This window comes from Sceloporus occidentalis, unplaced genomic scaffold, assembly GCF_023333645.1.
Source record: "Sceloporus occidentalis isolate IW3139 unplaced genomic scaffold, rSceOcc1.0.p SCAF_2, whole genome shotgun sequence".
Lineage (NCBI taxonomy): Eukaryota > Metazoa > Chordata > Lepidosauria > Squamata > Phrynosomatidae > Sceloporus > Sceloporus occidentalis.
This window is the reverse complement of record NW_028316982.1, coordinates 115,898,093-115,917,304: the sequence shown is the minus strand read 5'-3', so window position 1 is coordinate 115,917,304 and position 19,212 is coordinate 115,898,093. Positions and strand designations below refer to the sequence as shown.

Sequence of the window (19,212 nt, the reverse complement as noted above, 5' to 3'; positions counted from 1 at the left end):
GTAGGATAAATACTCAAGGTTATTTTAAACATAGGCTTTCCACACAGCTGCTTTTGCACTTACAGGGTATTTCTTTCAACAGCATCAGCATGCAAGAGTGAACTTTTCTGGAGGCCACAGATGCTGATTTCATTTGAGTTTCACATTTAGAATAGATTTGGAAAAAATGCTTTTAGAAGGGAATTACAGTATTCATTAGGTGTAGTCTGAGGTTTGCTAGCTTCATTATAATTGAATATGGTAACCTCAGTAATCATAGTACAATAGTGTCTGGGTTTGGGGTAATAACTAGAATCTTCTCAGCCTTTTCTCTGCACTTTGTCTTTCCAGTTTTTAAAACCTCTTTTGTATTTTGGAAGAGTCTTCTTCAGTGAAGGCTTCTGTTCCAATAAATAGTTAGCGTTGACAGACATGTGTCATTTAAACACTTTAGTGACAGACAGTTAGTATGTATATGTATGAGTGTGTGTATTTGAGACCACTCATTTCTCCAGAAGCTTCAGTAGCATAAAGTGACAGGTTTTTTTAGTCTTCCCAGAATGCATGTGAGAGAGAAGTGATATGAAATATGTATGAGGGATTATTTGCTTATGTTCCTTTCAAGTAAGACTGAGTAAATGTTTTACCATACTGTAACTAAATACCCTTAAGGCACCAAATCCTTTCTGATCTTGGAAGCTAAGCAGGGTCAACTGTGGTTAGTACTTCGATGGGAGACTGCCTATGAAGATTAGGTGCTGCAAGAAACACTTGGTGTAGCCATGTTGCCTGTACAGCAAAATGAAACAAAATCAACAGAGGAGTAATAGCTTTACTGGCCAACCAAAATGCACAAAACACATCAATGACACTTTTGAAGCTCTACTGGCTTCTTCATTAGGCCTACACACACACACACACACACACACACACACACACACACACACACACACATCTATACGTATGACAAGAAAAAAAAGTGATGGTCTTTGAGTCACAGGCCTACCTTTTGTATTGGATGTTATTTCTGTTGTTCATTTGGTTTGGAGAGATCTCAAATGCACACAGAGATCAGTCACCTCTTGACCATGGGAAACAAAGGAAGGTAAAATTTAAATTCATTTAGCAGGTGTTCTAGACTGAGCTCTAGGTTCTCAAAGGAAGAAACTGGCAAAACCATTTTGAATGTTTCTTGAGCCAGCATGGCACAGTAGTTTCAGTGTTGCACTATGACTTTGGAGACTAGGGTTTGATTCCCTGCTCAGCCATGAAACTCACAGGGTGACTTTGAGCAAGCCACATGCTCTCAGGGCAAGGCAATGGCAAACCACCTCTGAACAAATCTTGTCAACAAAATGACATGAAATGCCTTAGGGTTGCTATAAGTTGGAAATGACTTAAACACATGTACTGTACATATATATATATATATATATATATATATTAAAACTTGCTTCAATTACTGGAAGCTAAATAATGTTGTTTTTGTATTCAGTCTGGCCTTTGAGCTGCCAGTTGGCCATCTTCATTAAAAATAGAGATGCAGTCTTGTCTTTTCCCCAAACATTCAGCTTGTTAGACCATGGCTGCCTGCTTTATTGTTTGGAAAAAGACTGGACTGGCTTCTAAATGTGTTTGGGCATTGTAGTGATTTGTTAAACAGTACTGTGATTCCTTATAGCTCTTCTTACTAAAAGTTAAGAAGATGAGCGCTGTCCTCAAAAGGATGTTCTGTCATGGTCAAGAAAGGGAATTAATGCTGTGAGGATTCTGCCCCCCACTTGCCTCCAGGATAAATGGATGGTTCTATGACTGTTGCCATTGTTGGTCTAATCTCTTCTTGAAGCTATAAACAGACTGAGCTTTGTTGTTCCGGTTTGCCTTACTCAAGTATAGCTAATTGCAGCTAGTAACAAGGAAGCAAAGTTTAATGCCTACATGAATGTCTTTTTTAATGTATTTGTTGCAGAACTTTGAATCAACTTCCTCTGCAGAATTTGGAATGGACTCTTGAAAACATTGTACATGAAAACCTGATTTTGCTAAACGGCAGATTAAAACCGAGCAATTTTGCCTGTTCTTCCTCAACAATTGTGGGAAAGATACTAAATTATCATAGAGATTTGAGAACTGGGAGTTTGTCTCGTCCCTTTGTCCTAGTGTGGCATTTGTAGTTGTCCTTTCTTTCTTGCATTGTTAGTGATTGAATCATTTCCCAAAAGCCAGACAGACTTGTCTGTTTATAAATCACGTCTACATGCATGAGACTTTGGTTAATTAAATATTCTTAGTTTGGCTAGATTGTCAGCCTGGTAATCCCTCCCGAAATTTTGCATGAACATTTTGTTGTTTTTGTAGATTTATAAAGTAGATGGAATCTCATCCCCATAAATACGCTCTCTGCCTAGCAAAGGCAGGTCAAATAAAAAGTTAGCACTTTATCTTTGATGGGCCTTTGCAGATAGGATCCCACAGTTTCAAAGTCAGTACAGTACTGCTAATACAGCTCTACTTATAATTTGCATGCTGATAGTTTCTCAAAAGCCATGATGAGACCTTCAAGAAGAACTAGTTTGTAGTTCTTTTAAACAGCATGATTTACCTGAAAGTCTGTAAAAATACCAGAGTATTGGGTGTTGTATGATTTCAGGCTCACTGTCCTACCCAAATCAGGAGTTAACGGTTGTGTTGCAAGGGCAGTCCATTGTAGAGCTATACAGAATTGTCAGCTCTTTTGGTTTTGAAGTTGTGTTGAAGAATGGAAAGCTTGCTAAGGCGCTGACAGTCCTTTTGAGTCCATAATGAAAGGCCACTAATGCAGCTTCTAGGCCCTTTGCCTGTTTTGCAGTCCTGTATATTTCTTCTCATTTCTGGTGACCAACATTTCATTTCCTTCCATGCTCCTGCCTTGGCTGTCAGCGGTCTTCTGAGCGCATGGGTTGTTGAATGATACTTTCCAATTATTTGTAGGTTTATATGGGACAGTCTTTGAAAAGTGATCAAAAACTTCATTCAGTCCAAGGATCTGCAGTCAAATTGTTAGCCTGGTCTGGCTACAGAGTACACAGAGTTCCCTTGTAGCAACAACTCCACGTCTGATGGTCTATTTCTGGGCACAATTCAAAGTACTGGTTATGACCCATGTATGGCTTGAATCGAGGCTACCAGGTCAGTTTCTTCCTGTATAAGATGTTCAGGAGAGGCCCTTACTTCAGTACCTTCACTTCCTCAGGCTGTTTGGTATTAACAAACGAGAGTGCCTTCTTGGTTACAGCACTGTTAATTTGTATCTTTTGCCTTTTAGTGTGTTGTAAAATGTTTTAATTTTGTAGATTGTTTAGTTGTATTTTTAAAATAATTTTTAAATATTTTTACTGATGTTTTTGTATGTATTTTAATCTATATTAGATTTATTTTTGTAAGACATCTCAAGTCCCAGAATGGGATAAAAGGGAGATATGAATGAATGGATTAACAACAACAATTGGGGGGGGGGCATTCTCTTCAATCCTCCTACAAGTTGATAGGCACCCCCAAAATTAATAATGCTAGTCACATTTCCTTTCCTCTTTTCTTCTACAACTGGAACACTCACTTCATATATGCCTAACAAACACACAGCCTGGCTAAATTTTAAATCCTTCTTAAATTTGATTCGTTGTTACCGTTCTACCAGAGTTACAGATTATTTTAGTACCTTATTCAACAAATGATAGATAATCCTCAGAATGATAAAAAATATAATTGGAAGTAGAAGCTGAAGTCACCAGGGGCTGTACAGATGGTTGGCATGTAGCCGGATTGGGGCTCCGGCAGCTGCATGCTGGCAGCCCGATCTGGCCTCCAAAGAGCGCAAAAAGGAGCCACAAAACGCAGCTCCTTTTTGCACTCTCCAAGGGATGCTGTAGCTACAGCGGTTCGGCTTTATGATGCTCCTTCGGCACTGCATTGTGTAGATACAGTGTTGGAGTCAGACATTATGGCACGCTCCATGTAGACCAGCGCACACCAAAATGGTGCCTGGGACTAGAGCATCCAGCATGCTGACGCTGCACCCTGGCTTTGCCCACAGGCCGGCACAAAGTGCCAGTCGGTATAGGCTCTAACTTCCTAATACATTTACTCTTTTTAAGAAAACTGCTTATTGATTTCCAGAAATGACAAAACTGTACAGGGAAAAAGTCTGACGGTCTAGTTATAAGGATGAAGAAGCTGGTTTCTATTAGTCTTTTGGATGTGTCTGTTTCAGATATTTCTATAAAAAAGGAGATCACTGATGTGTAACTCAGTAGAGAGAACTGTAGCTTTACAACCCTCCCCAGTCCTGGATCAGGACAAAAAATAAAATTAGTCATTCATCATGTCTACATTTTTAGGATATTAAAGCTTGCAGTATGTGCTTTCCAGATGTCTAGTTGCTTTGTAGTACTAACCCAAGTATACTTTTCATTTAATTTTAGGGTCTTCCTTAATTTTGCTGACTCAGATCACAGATTTCCAGGAAGCGTGAGAAAGAAACACAAATGTCAGAGGAGAATATCATGGAGACTGCCCAATGAAAACAACTGTTGTTGATTTATAGATGGCTTTTGTGGGCTGTATAGATGGATGTGAGTTTTAAAAAAATGTTTCTGTGTCTATAAGAGCACCTCAAAATTGAGAACTTAATTTTCATTTTATACTTCTCAGAATTTGATGAAATTTCAGGTGGTTGACTCTGAAGAACAAAGGCATAATGAATCATTTGCAACTTCTATGATTAGACAGATCATCATGAATATAATGAGTCCCATTCCTGACAGGCTATTAGTCTGTAATTGGTTGCAATAATGGAAGTGGCAATAATGCTAGGGGTTGGCATTGAGCAAGACAGTATTTGTTGGAATATGACAACTGCTGAAAGAAACCGCTCCCCATTACACAACTGGATGTAATGAAGAAAATTGCTTTGATTAAAACTATGGCTCCTTTCAGATAATGCTAATGACCAGGAGTTTTAGATGGAATACAATTAAAGCACTCTAAGAATGCCCAGAAGAGGCTTAATGTTTCAAGCCAGGACTCGATGGCTGTTGGTTGGACTTGCTTTACTGTTGAGTTTGTTGCTGATCATGTACCTTCTTGAATGTGCACCACAAACAGATAGTAATGGATCACTTCCTGGCGTTGTAGGGGAGAATTTTGGAAAGGAACATTATCAAGCTCTTTTGCAGGAACAAGAAGAGCACTACCAAACCAGGGCTATGAGCCTCAAACGCCAAATTGCCCAGTTAAAGCAGGAGCTTCAGGAAATGAGTGATAAGTTGAAATTGTTACAGGAAAAGAAAAGCCCAAGGGTCAACAGCATGGGCTACCAAGGCACCAAAGAACAAGCACCCAATGATCTCCTAGAATATCTGCATTCTCAAATAGACAAAGCTGAAGTAAGCATGGGGGTCAAATTGCCTAGTGAATATGGAGTCATACCTTTTGAAAGCTTTACCTCCATGAAGGTGTTCCAGCTGGAGATGGGGCTTACACGCCACCCAGAGGAGAAGCCTGTTAGGAAAGATAAACGCGATGAGTTGGTAGAAGTAATTGAGGCTGGCCTGGAGGTAATCAATAATCCAGATGAAGAAGATGGTCAAGATGAAGATGATGCGATCGGGGAACGACAGCTTTACACGGAAAATGATTTCATAGAAGGTACTTCATCAATCTGACATTCTTGTTTGTGTTAAGTTATTCTAAACAAAACAAAGTTGCAGAATTATGGATGATGAGCTGATTTGTTTTGCTTTTATTTAAAAAGTGAATTTTATCAAAGACTAAAACATTTTTAAAAATTAGTTTGTCAAATGAAAGTGTTTGAAATTAATTAGCCTTGGGTAGCGGTCTGACTGAGTGGTGAAACAAAATTTTAGAGATGGGACCATGGAATCACAAGAACCACTTTCTTTATGTTTATGAATTTTTATTTTTTGTCCTGGGTATGTGCCATCCTGGTCCTCCCAGTGAGTTTTTGAGCAGGACTAGTTTCATTTCAATCCATGTAACAGTAACATCATTGGGAAAACTTGCGTCTTCTTATCCCCGATAGTAATCTTAAAAACTACACAAACATTGAAGATACACAAATTTCCAATGACCATATCACATTCACTGCAACCATCTAACACGCAACAACCCCTACCCTTATATCCTTATTATTGATAGCATTACCTGCTGTTCCTTCTAGGTTACATCTTCTAGATCACCCCACTGTATTCCTCTTTCTTTTGAATGTTGTCCTTCTCTAATCCTTCTTTGATTCTATCCTCTTCCTCCTCTTGTCCTTACTTTCTCTCCTCTTCTCCACTTCCTTTCACTTCTACATACCTCTTATCCTCAATCCACATTTGTTTTACCTCTACCTACATACTTCACCTCTAACCAGCCCTCCTTCCATCACTTCCATCTCTTATCTTTTAGTAATGCTATCAGTAATCCTCTCTTGTTAAAATTAACAAATTGACAATACAAAAGCTTAAATCATCAAACATATCTCAGGTTTCCGCCCTATCTTAGTTTTAATCTGCAGTATTTTCTTTATAAGGGTCTGTTACAGACTCCCAAAATAAAGCTGCTTCGGGTCTCTTTGGAGGTATGCTGTTTAAATGATGCATGCATCCTAAGAATCCGGAAGCTGCACTAAAGCTGCACTCCGGTGCTTAGGAATGGAGTGTGGCTTTGGCGCGACCTCCGGACTCTTAGGACCCATGCATCATTTAAATAGCATACCTCCAAAGAGACCCCAAGCAGCTTTATTTTGGCAGTCTGTAACAGGCCTTGGTTACAGATTTGAACCCAATATTTTCTTGCTTTTACACAACTCCACCAGGTGTGGTAAAAGGTCCCTCTCTCCTTTGCACATTTCCAAAAGTTGTTATTTAAAACCTTATACATTTTAGACAGTTTATCTGGTGTTAAATGCCTGCGATAGAACATCTTATAGTAATTTTCCCTAATCGCTTGACTTTTAGTATATTTCAATCTCTTAACCCATGTAGCCTCCCATTGTCCCAGTTCAATTGTATAGCCAATATTTTGGGCCCAGTTGATAAAGTTATTTTTAGCTATTGTACTTCCTTCTCAAGTTCTATCTTCAATAAAAATTGATATACTATTGGATAATAGTCTGAATCTAATAGAGTTTCCAGTTCTGGTCTCTCCAAGCTAATGTTATCTACTTTGGAGTCAAATATAAATCTTTTTTTTAAAAAAAAAATTCTTAGTAGATATCAGTGTATATCAATACCTGTTTTAAAACTCCTCCCTTGAACTTCCAATATATCTTTATACCTAGTCCTGCCTTTCACGTTTCATATTTTGTTTTGATAAAAAGCTTTGTGAGGTGACAAGTCTGTTGACATTTTCTCTCCCAGTTTTTTTCTATATTTCTTCCACACTCTTAACAAGGACTTCCTTATTAAGTGGTTATTAAATTTTCTATCTATCCTATTTTTACTATAATATAGATAAGCATGGCACAAAGATTGTGTTACAACCCTCAATTTGTATTAGCTTTTTATCTGTTAACTTCAGCCAGCTTTAACCCATAACAAATAACTTGCATCATAATACAATTAGCACTTTCATCATTGGGAAAACTTGCTGAGTTAATGGTAATTTGACAGTTACATAAATTCCTTTGATTCAGTAGGTCTATTGTATTTGGGATCGATAACTGGATTTATTCCTAAAACTGAATCAGCCTTAGTTATAGATATCCCACAACTAAATGCTTGAGATTTTATTTTCCCAGCAACCATAATTATATTGCCATTCCTCTCTTATAACATTCCCTTTGCTTACTAATTCAAGAAATTACTGAAAACTATACAAATTAATCATAGCAAAATAATAAATAAATAAATAAATAAATAAATAAAAATCCAGAAACTGATGTTAACTGACTTGTGTATGATTTTTGCAATCTACCCACATTTTCAGAAAGAGGAAAGTTAATAATAAATGTTCGCAAAGAAATATGTTGTGTACTTAAACCAGAGTACCTGCACTGTGCAAAAGCCATTATTATTTTTTTATTAGAATGATGTGTATTTCATGTCTGCCTGCTAGGGATTTTGTCTCAGCACAAAACCTAAAACCAATCTTCAGAGTTGCCATAACTTTTAAAATAATTTCTGATATATGTATAGAGTTTTGATTTAATAATATAACATGCTGTTGAGTCTCTACAATGTTACCATAGATTGAATCGTTTTGTGTAGCCTTCTTTGCTGCCTGTATGGCAGAATTACTTCAACATCTGATACAGAATCTGACTTGGAGTCTGAACATTTAGTTTTATAACAAGCCTGCACGTCTTGTGACTTGTCACTGCCGTATATGGTGGTCCACTTGAAATTTAAAAGCTCCTGTTTGTTTTTTTAGATGACTGACTTTTCAAAATGAAAGGACTTATGAAACAGCTAGCAGGCCAAAGTAAGTGTGGCTGATGAGCTGCATTCGGCATGGTAGTAAAGTTGATGGTCATGAAGTTTATATTACTTACTCATTCAGTATTTTCACCTTTCAGTATGGGGTATTAATGAAATAAGAGGTATTTTTTAGGCAAGTAGTTTACAGTATGACCCAAAGTAAATACAGTCAGCCCTCCACATTTATGCATTTGATTATTCACTGATTTCATGAATATGTTCTCTCTAGGAATCTCTAGATCTTCCAGCTTGACCCTATGGTCAACGTCAGCCAGAAGTGGAGCTGGAGGACCCAAAGATTCCTAGGGAGGTCTTCTCTAGGCATTTGTGCATCCTCCAGTGCAATTCTATGGTCAGTGTCTGGCAGATGTTGACAATAGAGTTGTACTGGAGGATCCAGAGATACCTAGAGAGGTGTTCTCTAAGGTAAAATAAATCATGATTTTTAATTTCACCTTTTCCCACTTTCATGGGAGTCCTGAGCCCCTAACGTCAGCAAATGTAGAGGACCCACTGTAGTAGAAAATCTCATATGACTGAGATGTGAAAGAAGCAACTTGTATTGGATATTGTGTAATCAATTCTTTGTGATTTTTAAGAAGCTTAGAATTGTAGTTTCACTTTACTGCTGGTTGTTCAGGTAGCAGAAATGAGGTATTTTCACTTTTTGATGCCATCTCAGACTTTCTAAAATAAAGCCATAAATTATAGTAGTGACTAATGCTCATGTCTAAGATTGCCTTGAGATTTTCAAGATGTCACGACACAGGCTGTATCTGCACTGCAGGAATAATCCAGTTTGACACCATTTAAACTGCCATGACACCATTTCAACTGCCATGGAACTCTGGTAATTGTCATTTACAACAAACTACACTTCTCAGAATTCAATAGCATTGAGCCATGACAGTTAGTGGTGTAAACCTGGATCATTTCTGCAGTTTGGATACAGCCACAGTGGTAAGTAGTACACTTTTTTTTATCTGCCTCATCTGTCTAAATGTGAGTAATAAAAGGCAGTAACTGAACAGTTTTGCAGTCAGCAGTTAAAATTGGGTGTTGATTTTCACACTCCTGTCTGCATTTAACCCCCTTCTTGGTACCTTGTTTTTGTATTGAACATAATGTATATACTGTATAGTACTTTGCATACATACATTTACATCTTTGTAAATGCTAAATCTCATTATTAATGTAATCCACCAAAGAAGAATACTACCAAAGTAAAATAAGAAGCTTCCCCATATACTTGGATTACAGATATGGCTGAATCATTCTGCAACACTTACAGGAAAGGAGCTTTGGGCAATAAATCATTAGAAAATGTTTAGCTGACCACAGTAATGCAACTTTTGCACTATTTCCTTTTTGCAAGAGTAGGTAAAGTAGTTTTAGGTAGCTTCTTGGCCGTTTTATAATACTGAGGCAATAACATTAGCTAAACCGGTTTGGCCTCAACCCAACGGAATATTTTTGGTCAAAATTAAGCAACTAAGGAAACTGGTGACTAAATCATCCCCTCTTAATATTTTGTTCCTTTGGTGTGTCATCAGTACAAGTTAGTTGTGTTAAAAAAAACCCAAAACCCGTAGCCAAGTGGTTGCTACTGCTGGCTTACATTTGACTGCCTTCTTGGATATTCCTGCCTAGGATACACGAGTATCATTAATAGACTAGTTAAAGAGCCCAGTTAAAGATATTATAGGTGCTTAAATGTTAAAGCAAATATTAAATTAAATGTTAAGGACTATGCATTGGAGCTTCAAAAATCCAGATCTTTTCAAACGAAACTGCATTCTTGAGATTGCAGTTTTTATTCAGCTGTAAAGTATGCTGAGGGCTAGAGTTCTTTAAACAAATAACTTCACACATAGTTTAAATTCTTACCATTTAATTGTGACACCTTAGTAAACTTTTAAGTCATCAGAAACTGAGTTGAGGACAAAGTACACTTTGGCTCTGGTGTTACAACAAGATATCTTGCAGCCCTCGAGTTGTTGTTGAACAGAGCCTCCCATCGTTTTGTTCCATGTTGCTTTTGCTAGCTATGACTGCTGGGAGTTGCATTTGAATAGCACTTGGAGGGTCACACAATTCCCATTCCTTTGCTACAGCCAGAGGCAGCTAGTGGATCAAGTATCAAGGTATATGTGTGTTGACGTATCTGTTTTAGATTTTAATACTCCACTCATGAAAGCTCTTACCGTGAGCTCTGACAGTGCTGGACCTATGAAGGAATAGAGGAAGAGTGGCAGCAGATTCACCTGCCATACTTGGTTACATCAATGTCAGCCATACTGATCATGCTTGGTGCCAGTATGCAGAGCAGTTAGCAAGTGAGAAGTACATATCATCTGTCCTAGGCCGGCTTGGGCAACCCAACAGGACTCACATATCTCTGAGAGTTTGTCAGATGCAGCAGGATTCCATTCAAATGTAAATTGTTGTGGGACTTTTTACAAAACTAAGTGCTACTTTTGCATGTATAAGTAGAGGATGCCGTTTCTTTTGTGAAACTACTTTGTGAGAAAGTGAATTTCCCTCAGCCATTAAATAATAAAATAGAATTGTCCCCTCATTTTAAGAAATTGCTGAAGCCAAGTATTACTATCTGATATTAACTTGGTCAGTGCACAAAATATATTGAGACTAAGCCAGTTTATAAAATAGTTGTTGATGCTCCTTTCATCACATAGTAAAACCCGGAAGTTATGGAATTCAATATCATATTCTTCTCCCCTCTCATCCCCCCTCTTTCTTTTTTTTTTACTGGATCAGTAAAAGAGTAGAACAGGAATCTCTAGAGCCAACACTACAGTGGTACAACAATAAAAGAACTATTCAAGTTTAGCATACCCATTATTCTGTATTACCATGCTCCTAGTTGGACACTTGTTATTACAAAATGCCTGGAGTAAAAGGCAGTTAACTGGTTGAATAGGATGCAAGGATGGCAAATTGCCTGGTTGTCAAATATATAGGAGACGCAACTTGTGATTTTATACTTTTTAGGTAAAAAATGACTTCATAATTCTTGTAGTAATGTAAAACTTCAAGACTCAACAAGCATGTTAAAGTTAAAAACCAAAACTATAGTCATAGCTGTTTGCATTCCTTAAGGACTGCTAGGAAGTTGACTTGGAGGTCAACACCCACTAATGTTTTTTGAAGGAGGAATCTGCAGCAGTGTGCGGAATTTAGAATGCAACTTTAATAATTCAGCATGTTTTGCTTGAGGATCTCACACACTACTCCTTCACCCTTAGCTGTGTATTACAGTATTCTATAAACTCAGCCAACAGCTCTGCATTCTGTAGATGTAGTTTATATAACTGGCATTCTTAAATGCTTTTTCTTCCATCTCTCCCTGCCCCCCAGAGAAAGAGGAACTAATTGAATGTCTTCACTTTAAAATTTTGGGGAAATGCATATGAATCAGTACACTGGCTTTTAAATATATAAATGTTTATCAAGACTGGGTATGCGAGACAGAAGGGCCAGCCTATCTATTTTTTTCCCCTTTATTTATTTATTTGCTCAAGACTTAACAAAAATTCATAACATTCAATATATATTTATACAAAGATTTCCAACGTGTTGAACATCTTGAAAATAATCCTTTTCTCCCCCACAAATAAAACCACCCTATCCCCACCCCCTCTGCTATATACATTGTTTTCTTGAGAAATAACTTCTTATCAAGCAATGCTGAAAAAGTAACCTTCTTTTGATATTGTTTCTATCAATCTGTGTGATTTGACTATTATCCATGACTCTGTTCTCCATAAACGTTTCCCTTCCAACCGGAGATATATACTCAGTATACTGGAACTATTTACATTACCATCCAGATAACTGTCCCATATATAATCTTTACCCAAAAATTTTGTACTCCATATCCGTAATCCGTATCCGCTAGCTTACTTATATTTACCCACGAACTCATACAGTCTTTTCCAGTCATTCTCCCAATCTTGAGACCATCTATCACTTCTTAGCAAAGTTAGTTTATCTAGTTGAGCCATACTTAACCATTTTCCCAGCCATTCCTGCATTGTAGGGATATTCTTATCTTTCCATTTTCGGGCATAACATAATCTCGCTGCTGTATAAGCATATAATAGAATTTTCAAATATCTACGTTCTTGTTTTTCTACAATAATATTCAAAAGATAACTCTCTGGTTTAAATTTAATCTTAATTTGTAGAATCTTTTGTGTTATGTCATGAACTTCTTTCCAGAATTTAATAACTGATGGACATGTCCACCAAACATGATATAATGTGGCCTGCTTACTTTGACATCTCCAGCAGCTGCTGATTATACTGCCTTGCATCCTTGCAATTTTGTTAGGTGAATAATGCCAGCGATAAAGCATTTTATAGAAATTCTCTTTAACGCCCATGCTATCAGTGAATTTTAAATCTTGTCCCCATGTTTTATGCCAAGTGTCAATGGGGATAGAATATCCAAAATTTTGCAACCACTTCACACAGGCTTCCTTTATAATTTCCATTTCTGTCTCTCTTTTTAACAATAATTTGTATATTTTAGCTATGGTTGCGTCTTTCAAATACAGTAATATCTCATCTAATTTGTTCTCTCCTTCCTCAATTCCATAAATTTTTAAGTCAGACTTTAATCTCTCAACTAATTGATAAAAAGTAAACCAACTCATATTATACCCGAGATCTCTTAATTGTTCTCTTGATAACATTTGAGGATTATTGCCTTTCCATTCCAACAGAGTTTTATATCTGATTGTATTTTGGGCTTGTTTTCATCCATAACCCCAAGCCTCTTGAGGTGAAGTCCAGACTGGTAATTTCTTACAAAATTTCTTTTTGATTTTTACCCAGGTTACATAAAGTGCATTCCTAATCACATGATTGACAAAATCTTTATGTTTTTCTTTTCTATCATAACATAAATACCCATGCCACCCATATCTTATGTTAGTACCCTCTAGTTGTAACAACTCTTGGTCTTCAAAATTAATCCAGTTTCTTACCCACTCTAAGACACATGCATAGTAATATAGTTTCAAATCCGGGATGCCCAGACCACCATTTTCTTTCAAATCCTTCATAATTATTTTCTTTATCCGAGGTTTCTTCTTCTTCCAGATAAACTCAAAAATCTTTTGTTCCCACTGTATAAAAGGTTTATCATTTTTAACAATTGGCAGGTTTTGAAAAAGAAACATAAATTGTGGAAGAATATTCATTTTAACTGAAGCTATCCTGCCGAAGAGAGACAGATTCAGTTCTGTCCACCTTTCCAGATCTTTAGTAACTTTTTTCCACATGTGTGTATAGTTATTTTCAAATAGCTCAGATTTTTTTTTTTTTTTTTGATAATACTATTCCCAAATATTCAACTCTATTACTTATATTTAATCCAAGTTGTTGTTGGAGATGGATTTCTTCTTCAGCATTTAAATTTAAAGTCATCATCTGGGTTTTATCTTTATTTATTTTGAGACCAGCAAATTTTCCAAATTCTTTAATTATATTCAATATTTCGTCAATATTTTCTCGAGGATTTTCCACTATCAGAGCCAGATCATCAGCATATGCTAAAATTTTACATGAAGTATTCTTTTTATGGGATTCTGCTACTATTTTGTCTCTTCTAAGCTGATTCAACAAAACTTCTAGTGATAAAATGAAAATCAGAGGGGAAAGGGGACAGCCCTGTCTCGTGCCTCTATTAATTTTACAGGTTTCAGTCCTTTCTCCATTCACGAGGATTTGAGCTGACGGTGTACTATATATCGCCTCAATCCAATTACAAAACTTATTTCCCATCTGAGTCGTTTTCATTATTGCTTTCATGTATTCCCAGTCTAATATGTCGAACACCTTTTCTGCGTCTAGAAAGACGCATGCACATTTTTGAGGGGTTCTTATCATAATATTCTACCATATTAACTATGTATCTTATATTTCGTTTCATCTGTCTCTTGGGTAAGAAACCTGACTGTTCTTTTTTGATTTTCTGTTGTAAGATTTTTTTCAGTCTGTTAGCTACAATTGCTGAGAAGATTTTATAATCTTGATTAAGTAACGATATTGGACGGAAGTTTTGAGGATATTTAGATTCTTTCCCACTTTTGGGTATTATTGTTATAAATGCTTTAGTCCATGATTCCAGAATTCCACTAACCGCTATATCAGGGGTAGGCAACCTGCGGCCCGTGGGCCGGATGCAGCCTGGCAAGGCCTTGGGACCGGCCCCAGCCTGGCCCTGCCGCCGATTGCCGCCGGGGCCTTTGGCTTCTCGCGCAAGGGGCATGGTGGGGCAATTGTCTATAGAAGCCTCAGAAACATGCATTTATCTTAACATTTTTTAAAAAATCAGCAAATTTTTTCACGTGTCCTCCATTTTTTATTTAAAAAGTGCCCTCCATTTGAAAATGTTGTCCTACATTTGTCCCGGTTTATTTATTTATTAAATTTTAAAAAAAATATTTAATTATTTATTTTTTGGCTTCGGCCCCCTAGTTGTCTGAGGTACAGCAACCCGGCCCCCGGCTCAAAAGGGTTGCCTACCCCTGCGCTATATCATTCATTTGTTCCAACAAAGGTAAACATAATTCGTCCTGCAGAATCTTATAATAGCCTGACGAAAGCCCATCCGGGCCAGGGGCCTTTCCCTTTTTCAGATCCTTTATAACTTCCGCCATTTCGTTCATCGTGATGTTATTATTCACCAGCCTATCTAACTTTCTCAGTAGCAAGACTATGCAAGAGTATTTAATCCTACTTGATATGATGCGTTCATCATGTTGAGACATATGCATAAGTATATGACCTAGCATCATTGCACCATAAGCCTCTTGCTTCACATAGAATTAATCTGCATACTAGCTGGAATTTATAACCTTACAGTAGATTCAAAAAATGGTTGATCAGTTTTTGTTTTTGTTTTCATATTTTTGCTGATTTTACGATTATGCCACCTGGTCTGTTTCTGGAATCATGGCTTCTGCATGTCATCAGCGCAGACCTATTGTGCAGAAAGCCATGCATGTATATTCCACATTAAAAAATAAACATTAAAATATGAAAAATAAAGAAGAAACCCATAGTTCTAATAGTCTTTACTCTGTAGGCTTGAGCCTGCTTATAAAATTCTGATGTCTGTGCACTGATGTAACTCTACATTTTCTACATGGCGGGGTGGAATTGCCTTGATGCTCATGTGTGCGGCGGTGCAGCGGCGCACATGCGCTTCCCCTTACGTCCCGTGCACTCCCCGCAGCTTGAGCGCGTAAGCTCAAAGCCGCATATAGTGCACCGCGTATAATGCGGGCGCGCTCTATTTAAATAGTACTGTTTGAATGAATTTGCTTTGTTTACCTCATCTGTTCTGAATGTACACTCATTCCTTCACATTTATAGCTTTGACCTTTGCAGCTTTGATTTTTTCATGGATTTTATTAATATGTTCTCTCTAGGAGTACCTTGCTCCTCCAGTGCAGCTCTATGGTCAACTTCAACCAAAAGCCAAACTGGGTGGTTTTTTTTATTTGCAGTTTTCCCACATTCATGGGGGTCCTGTGCCTCTAAGCTCAGCAAATGTGGAGGTACGAGTGTACATTGTAAAAAATCATCCAGTCTTTTTCTGTTGCCTTCAAATATGTTTACAGTTGTCCCTTTACTTTCATGAGGCTTAGGGGCACAAGACCCCCACGAAAATCAAAAATTCATGAATAATGCATGGGGGACCTAGTGCACAGGTGAGCGCCAGTCTCCCTTCCAAAGTCTCAAACAGCTGTGGCAAGCTTCCTGAGCCAGTGTGTGTGTTCATGGCTTGCCCTTTCTTTCCAAGGCTCCGGGGACCTCTCTGAAGCCTTGGAAGGTGAGGATAGAGGGCATGTTTGCAGTTCTCTCATTCCCTCCAAAGACTTTAGAGAGCTCGATTATTCCTGAGTCCCTAATTGTGTGTGGGCACCCTCCTGGCTGTTCCCTCCGTCCCTCACAGGAAAAGCCTGGGTGGATGGAGTGGAAAGAGTGCACGCTCACACAGCTAGGGACTTGCGAATAATTGAATTTGCAAATCCCAAAACCGCAAATGCCAAGGGACAACTGTATTGAAGAATGATGATTGAACACAAATTAGCCTGATAGAGAAATTATGTTAATTTCTCAATTTCATCTAAGAAAAAGCTGACTTAAGTAGAAATTAGTGCCACTAGGCCATTTTTAAAAAACTTTTAAAAAAAACTAAGTCACAGCTGCGTTTTAAAGAAATTTTACAACTCGATGAAATTGTTTGCTTTTTAATTATGCTTCCCTTAGTAACTGAAGAAGGTTTTGATGCTTTCTCCAGACAATATTGATACAAGAGATAACACCCTCTTACTGTTAAATTTAGCTGGTTTGAATTTATTCATAAAAGACATCTGTGGAAGGCTTTCAGATGGACGCCAATGCCCAATAGCAAAACTGAAGTACAGTAATGCTAATCCCTGATTAATAAATCACCATGAATTAATAAATCGCCAACTGCTTATTTTACGTTACAGCAAGAGACAGAAACATGGTGGTGATTAGTTTGGAAACATCAGTTTAAAAATCAGGATGCAATTGTGACATGTTAAACTAGTCTACAACAGAACTGAGTATCTGACCAAAGCTTGGAAATGGTTACTGTATGTAGTCATGTACAGTGGGCCCTTGTTATCCAGTGGGGTTTGGTTCCAAGGGCCCTTGTAGCTACCAAAATCCCTGGATGTTCAAATCCCATTATATACAGTGGCGTAGTAGAATGGTGTCTCTTATATGAATGAGAAAATCAAGCTTTGCTTTTTGGAATCTATACTTTTTTTTTGGAATATTTTCAAGCCGTGGATGCTTGAATCTGTGGATAAAGTATCCATGGATATGGAGGGCTGACTATAAGTCTAGAAATTTTAGTCTAGAAATTTGATCCAAAAAACCTGAATTGACAGATCACTGTAAGTATTGTACTTTTATTTTAAAAAGGAAACATCTCCTGGTGAAAGGCAAGAGTATATTCTGTCCTGGAAGCATTGACACCCCCGTTTCCCCCTCCCTCCGGCTCCATCCAGCCTTTAGGGTGAGCACAACCGGTTATGTCTGCTGGAATTTTGTAAATTCTTTGGTATTACTTTCCTTTGTTTCATCCTTTAGATCCTTTGTTACATGCCCCTAGGTTTTGCCCTCGACCTATCAACGGGTCATATTAAAATTCATAATTTTGGCCCCAAAACCTCTTTGAATTATATATGAGGTTGACTTATAGTTGAATATATATGGTATTTGTTGCTAGAAATAAATAAGTTAAATAAATAAAATTAAATAAAAATAAATAAACAAACCCAATAATAGAACTGTAGAAGTCTACATTAGACTGGTCGATAATAGTACAGAGGCTGTACATGTGATTTATGTTTACTAGCAGAGAACAGTGATCCATTTAGCACCTCTCCACATGTTGGGTGTTGATGCCTTGTTCAGACCTACTTTATCTATGTCTATTCAGCATCAAGGCCCATTAACCTCTGGGTAAATATGCATCAGGTTGCAATCTTAAAGTATGTAGAATTTTTAAATAGCTTCAGTGAAATAGTAGATTGCTACCTAAAAGTATATGTTGAAACAACAATATATTTTCATCTTCATCTTCTCCTCAGCCCCATTATCCTGGAATGTCACTAGGTCCAAGGTATGAAAACGATGCAATATGAAGGTTAAAACTACAGCATATATTACAGCTGTCCCAATTGGCAGGGATAATCCCGATTTTTGAGCTGCTGTTAAAATATTCCAGGTTTTCTCTCCTCCCATTTTGTCCTCAGCTTACTTCAGTCGCTACACATTGAGTTCAAAGCGCAAAAGTAGCTTGCACTCAGTTATTTGGGGGGGTGGGGGAAATGAGTGAGAGGAGGCTTAAAATCTTTCCCAGGTGGTTCAGGCAAAAGCAAGTTCTGTATCCTCACCCAGCATATGTGTTCTTCATCATTAATAAGGGTTTTCGTTTTGACAGCACTGATGTTGCTTGGCTTTTTCTGTCCCAGTTTTCATCTGTGAAATGTTGGAGGGTATGATATTGGCATAACTGTTGCTACTGTGCCATTTTCCACTGCATCCAAAAGAGCTTGAGGGGGAAAAAGAAAGTTGCTCCTGCTAATGAGGAACTTCCCCACTGCCAGGAAATGGTTGCAGAATTTATCCTTCCACTCAAAGGAAAATATGGTCCCCATATCATCACTATCCACAGATTGGAGAATTTCAGGATATCTTTTTTGTTCTGCCATGCACAAAAGTGTTCCCTGAAAATTATCTTCCCACTGCCCTTCCAGTTAAGTAAAGGCTTAATTCAAAAGCTTTCATTTGAGCAGTGGGTGTAATATCTCTGCAAACGACAGTAGTGTTTGGGAGATCTACCACAGTTGATTTACCATGCATCCATCAAAGGAAACATTAGAGGGAGAATTACTTATCATTTGCAGTTTGTGGTTTTTGAGACAGACTTTAGGAAATGGTTTGCTACTGTTTTGTTTCAGTAATATCTTTAAAAATGATGTTGTTTTGAGTCGATGTAAATTTGTTGCCAGCGATTACCCAATCTATCTTCTTTCAGTGGAAAGTTTCTGAATGCTTGGAGGTTCCATTAAGAATATTGCACCTACCTAAGTAATAAATTATGCTGTTTTCTGGCAAACTCATCCTCTCTTCCCCATTTCTGTTGGATGAATTCTGTATAACAGACCTTAAAGAAGTAGCACCTTTTTTTCAA

At 37.6% G+C, this 19,212-nt stretch overlaps 1 protein-coding gene across 3 annotated transcripts in view; it reads left to right on the top strand.

Moving 5' to 3' along the window:
- LOC149318910 (chondroitin sulfate N-acetylgalactosaminyltransferase 2) overlaps window positions 1–19,212 on the top strand; it is a 43,823-nt gene that overhangs the window by 12,495 nt on the left and 12,116 nt on the right. The window contains exons 1-2 of one of the 3 annotated variants that reach the window (XM_089510669.1): window positions 3,134–3,147; window positions 4,440–5,664. In XM_089510669.1, the coding sequence (XP_089366795.1) occupies window positions 5,007–5,664 (658 nt within the window). In that variant the 5' untranslated portion in view covers window positions 3,134–3,147; window positions 4,440–5,006. Of the gene's footprint in view, window positions 1–3,133; window positions 3,148–4,439; window positions 5,665–19,212 lie in introns of those variants that run through there. The other 2 variants (XM_089510668.1, XM_089510670.1) reach the window with 2 other exon arrangements.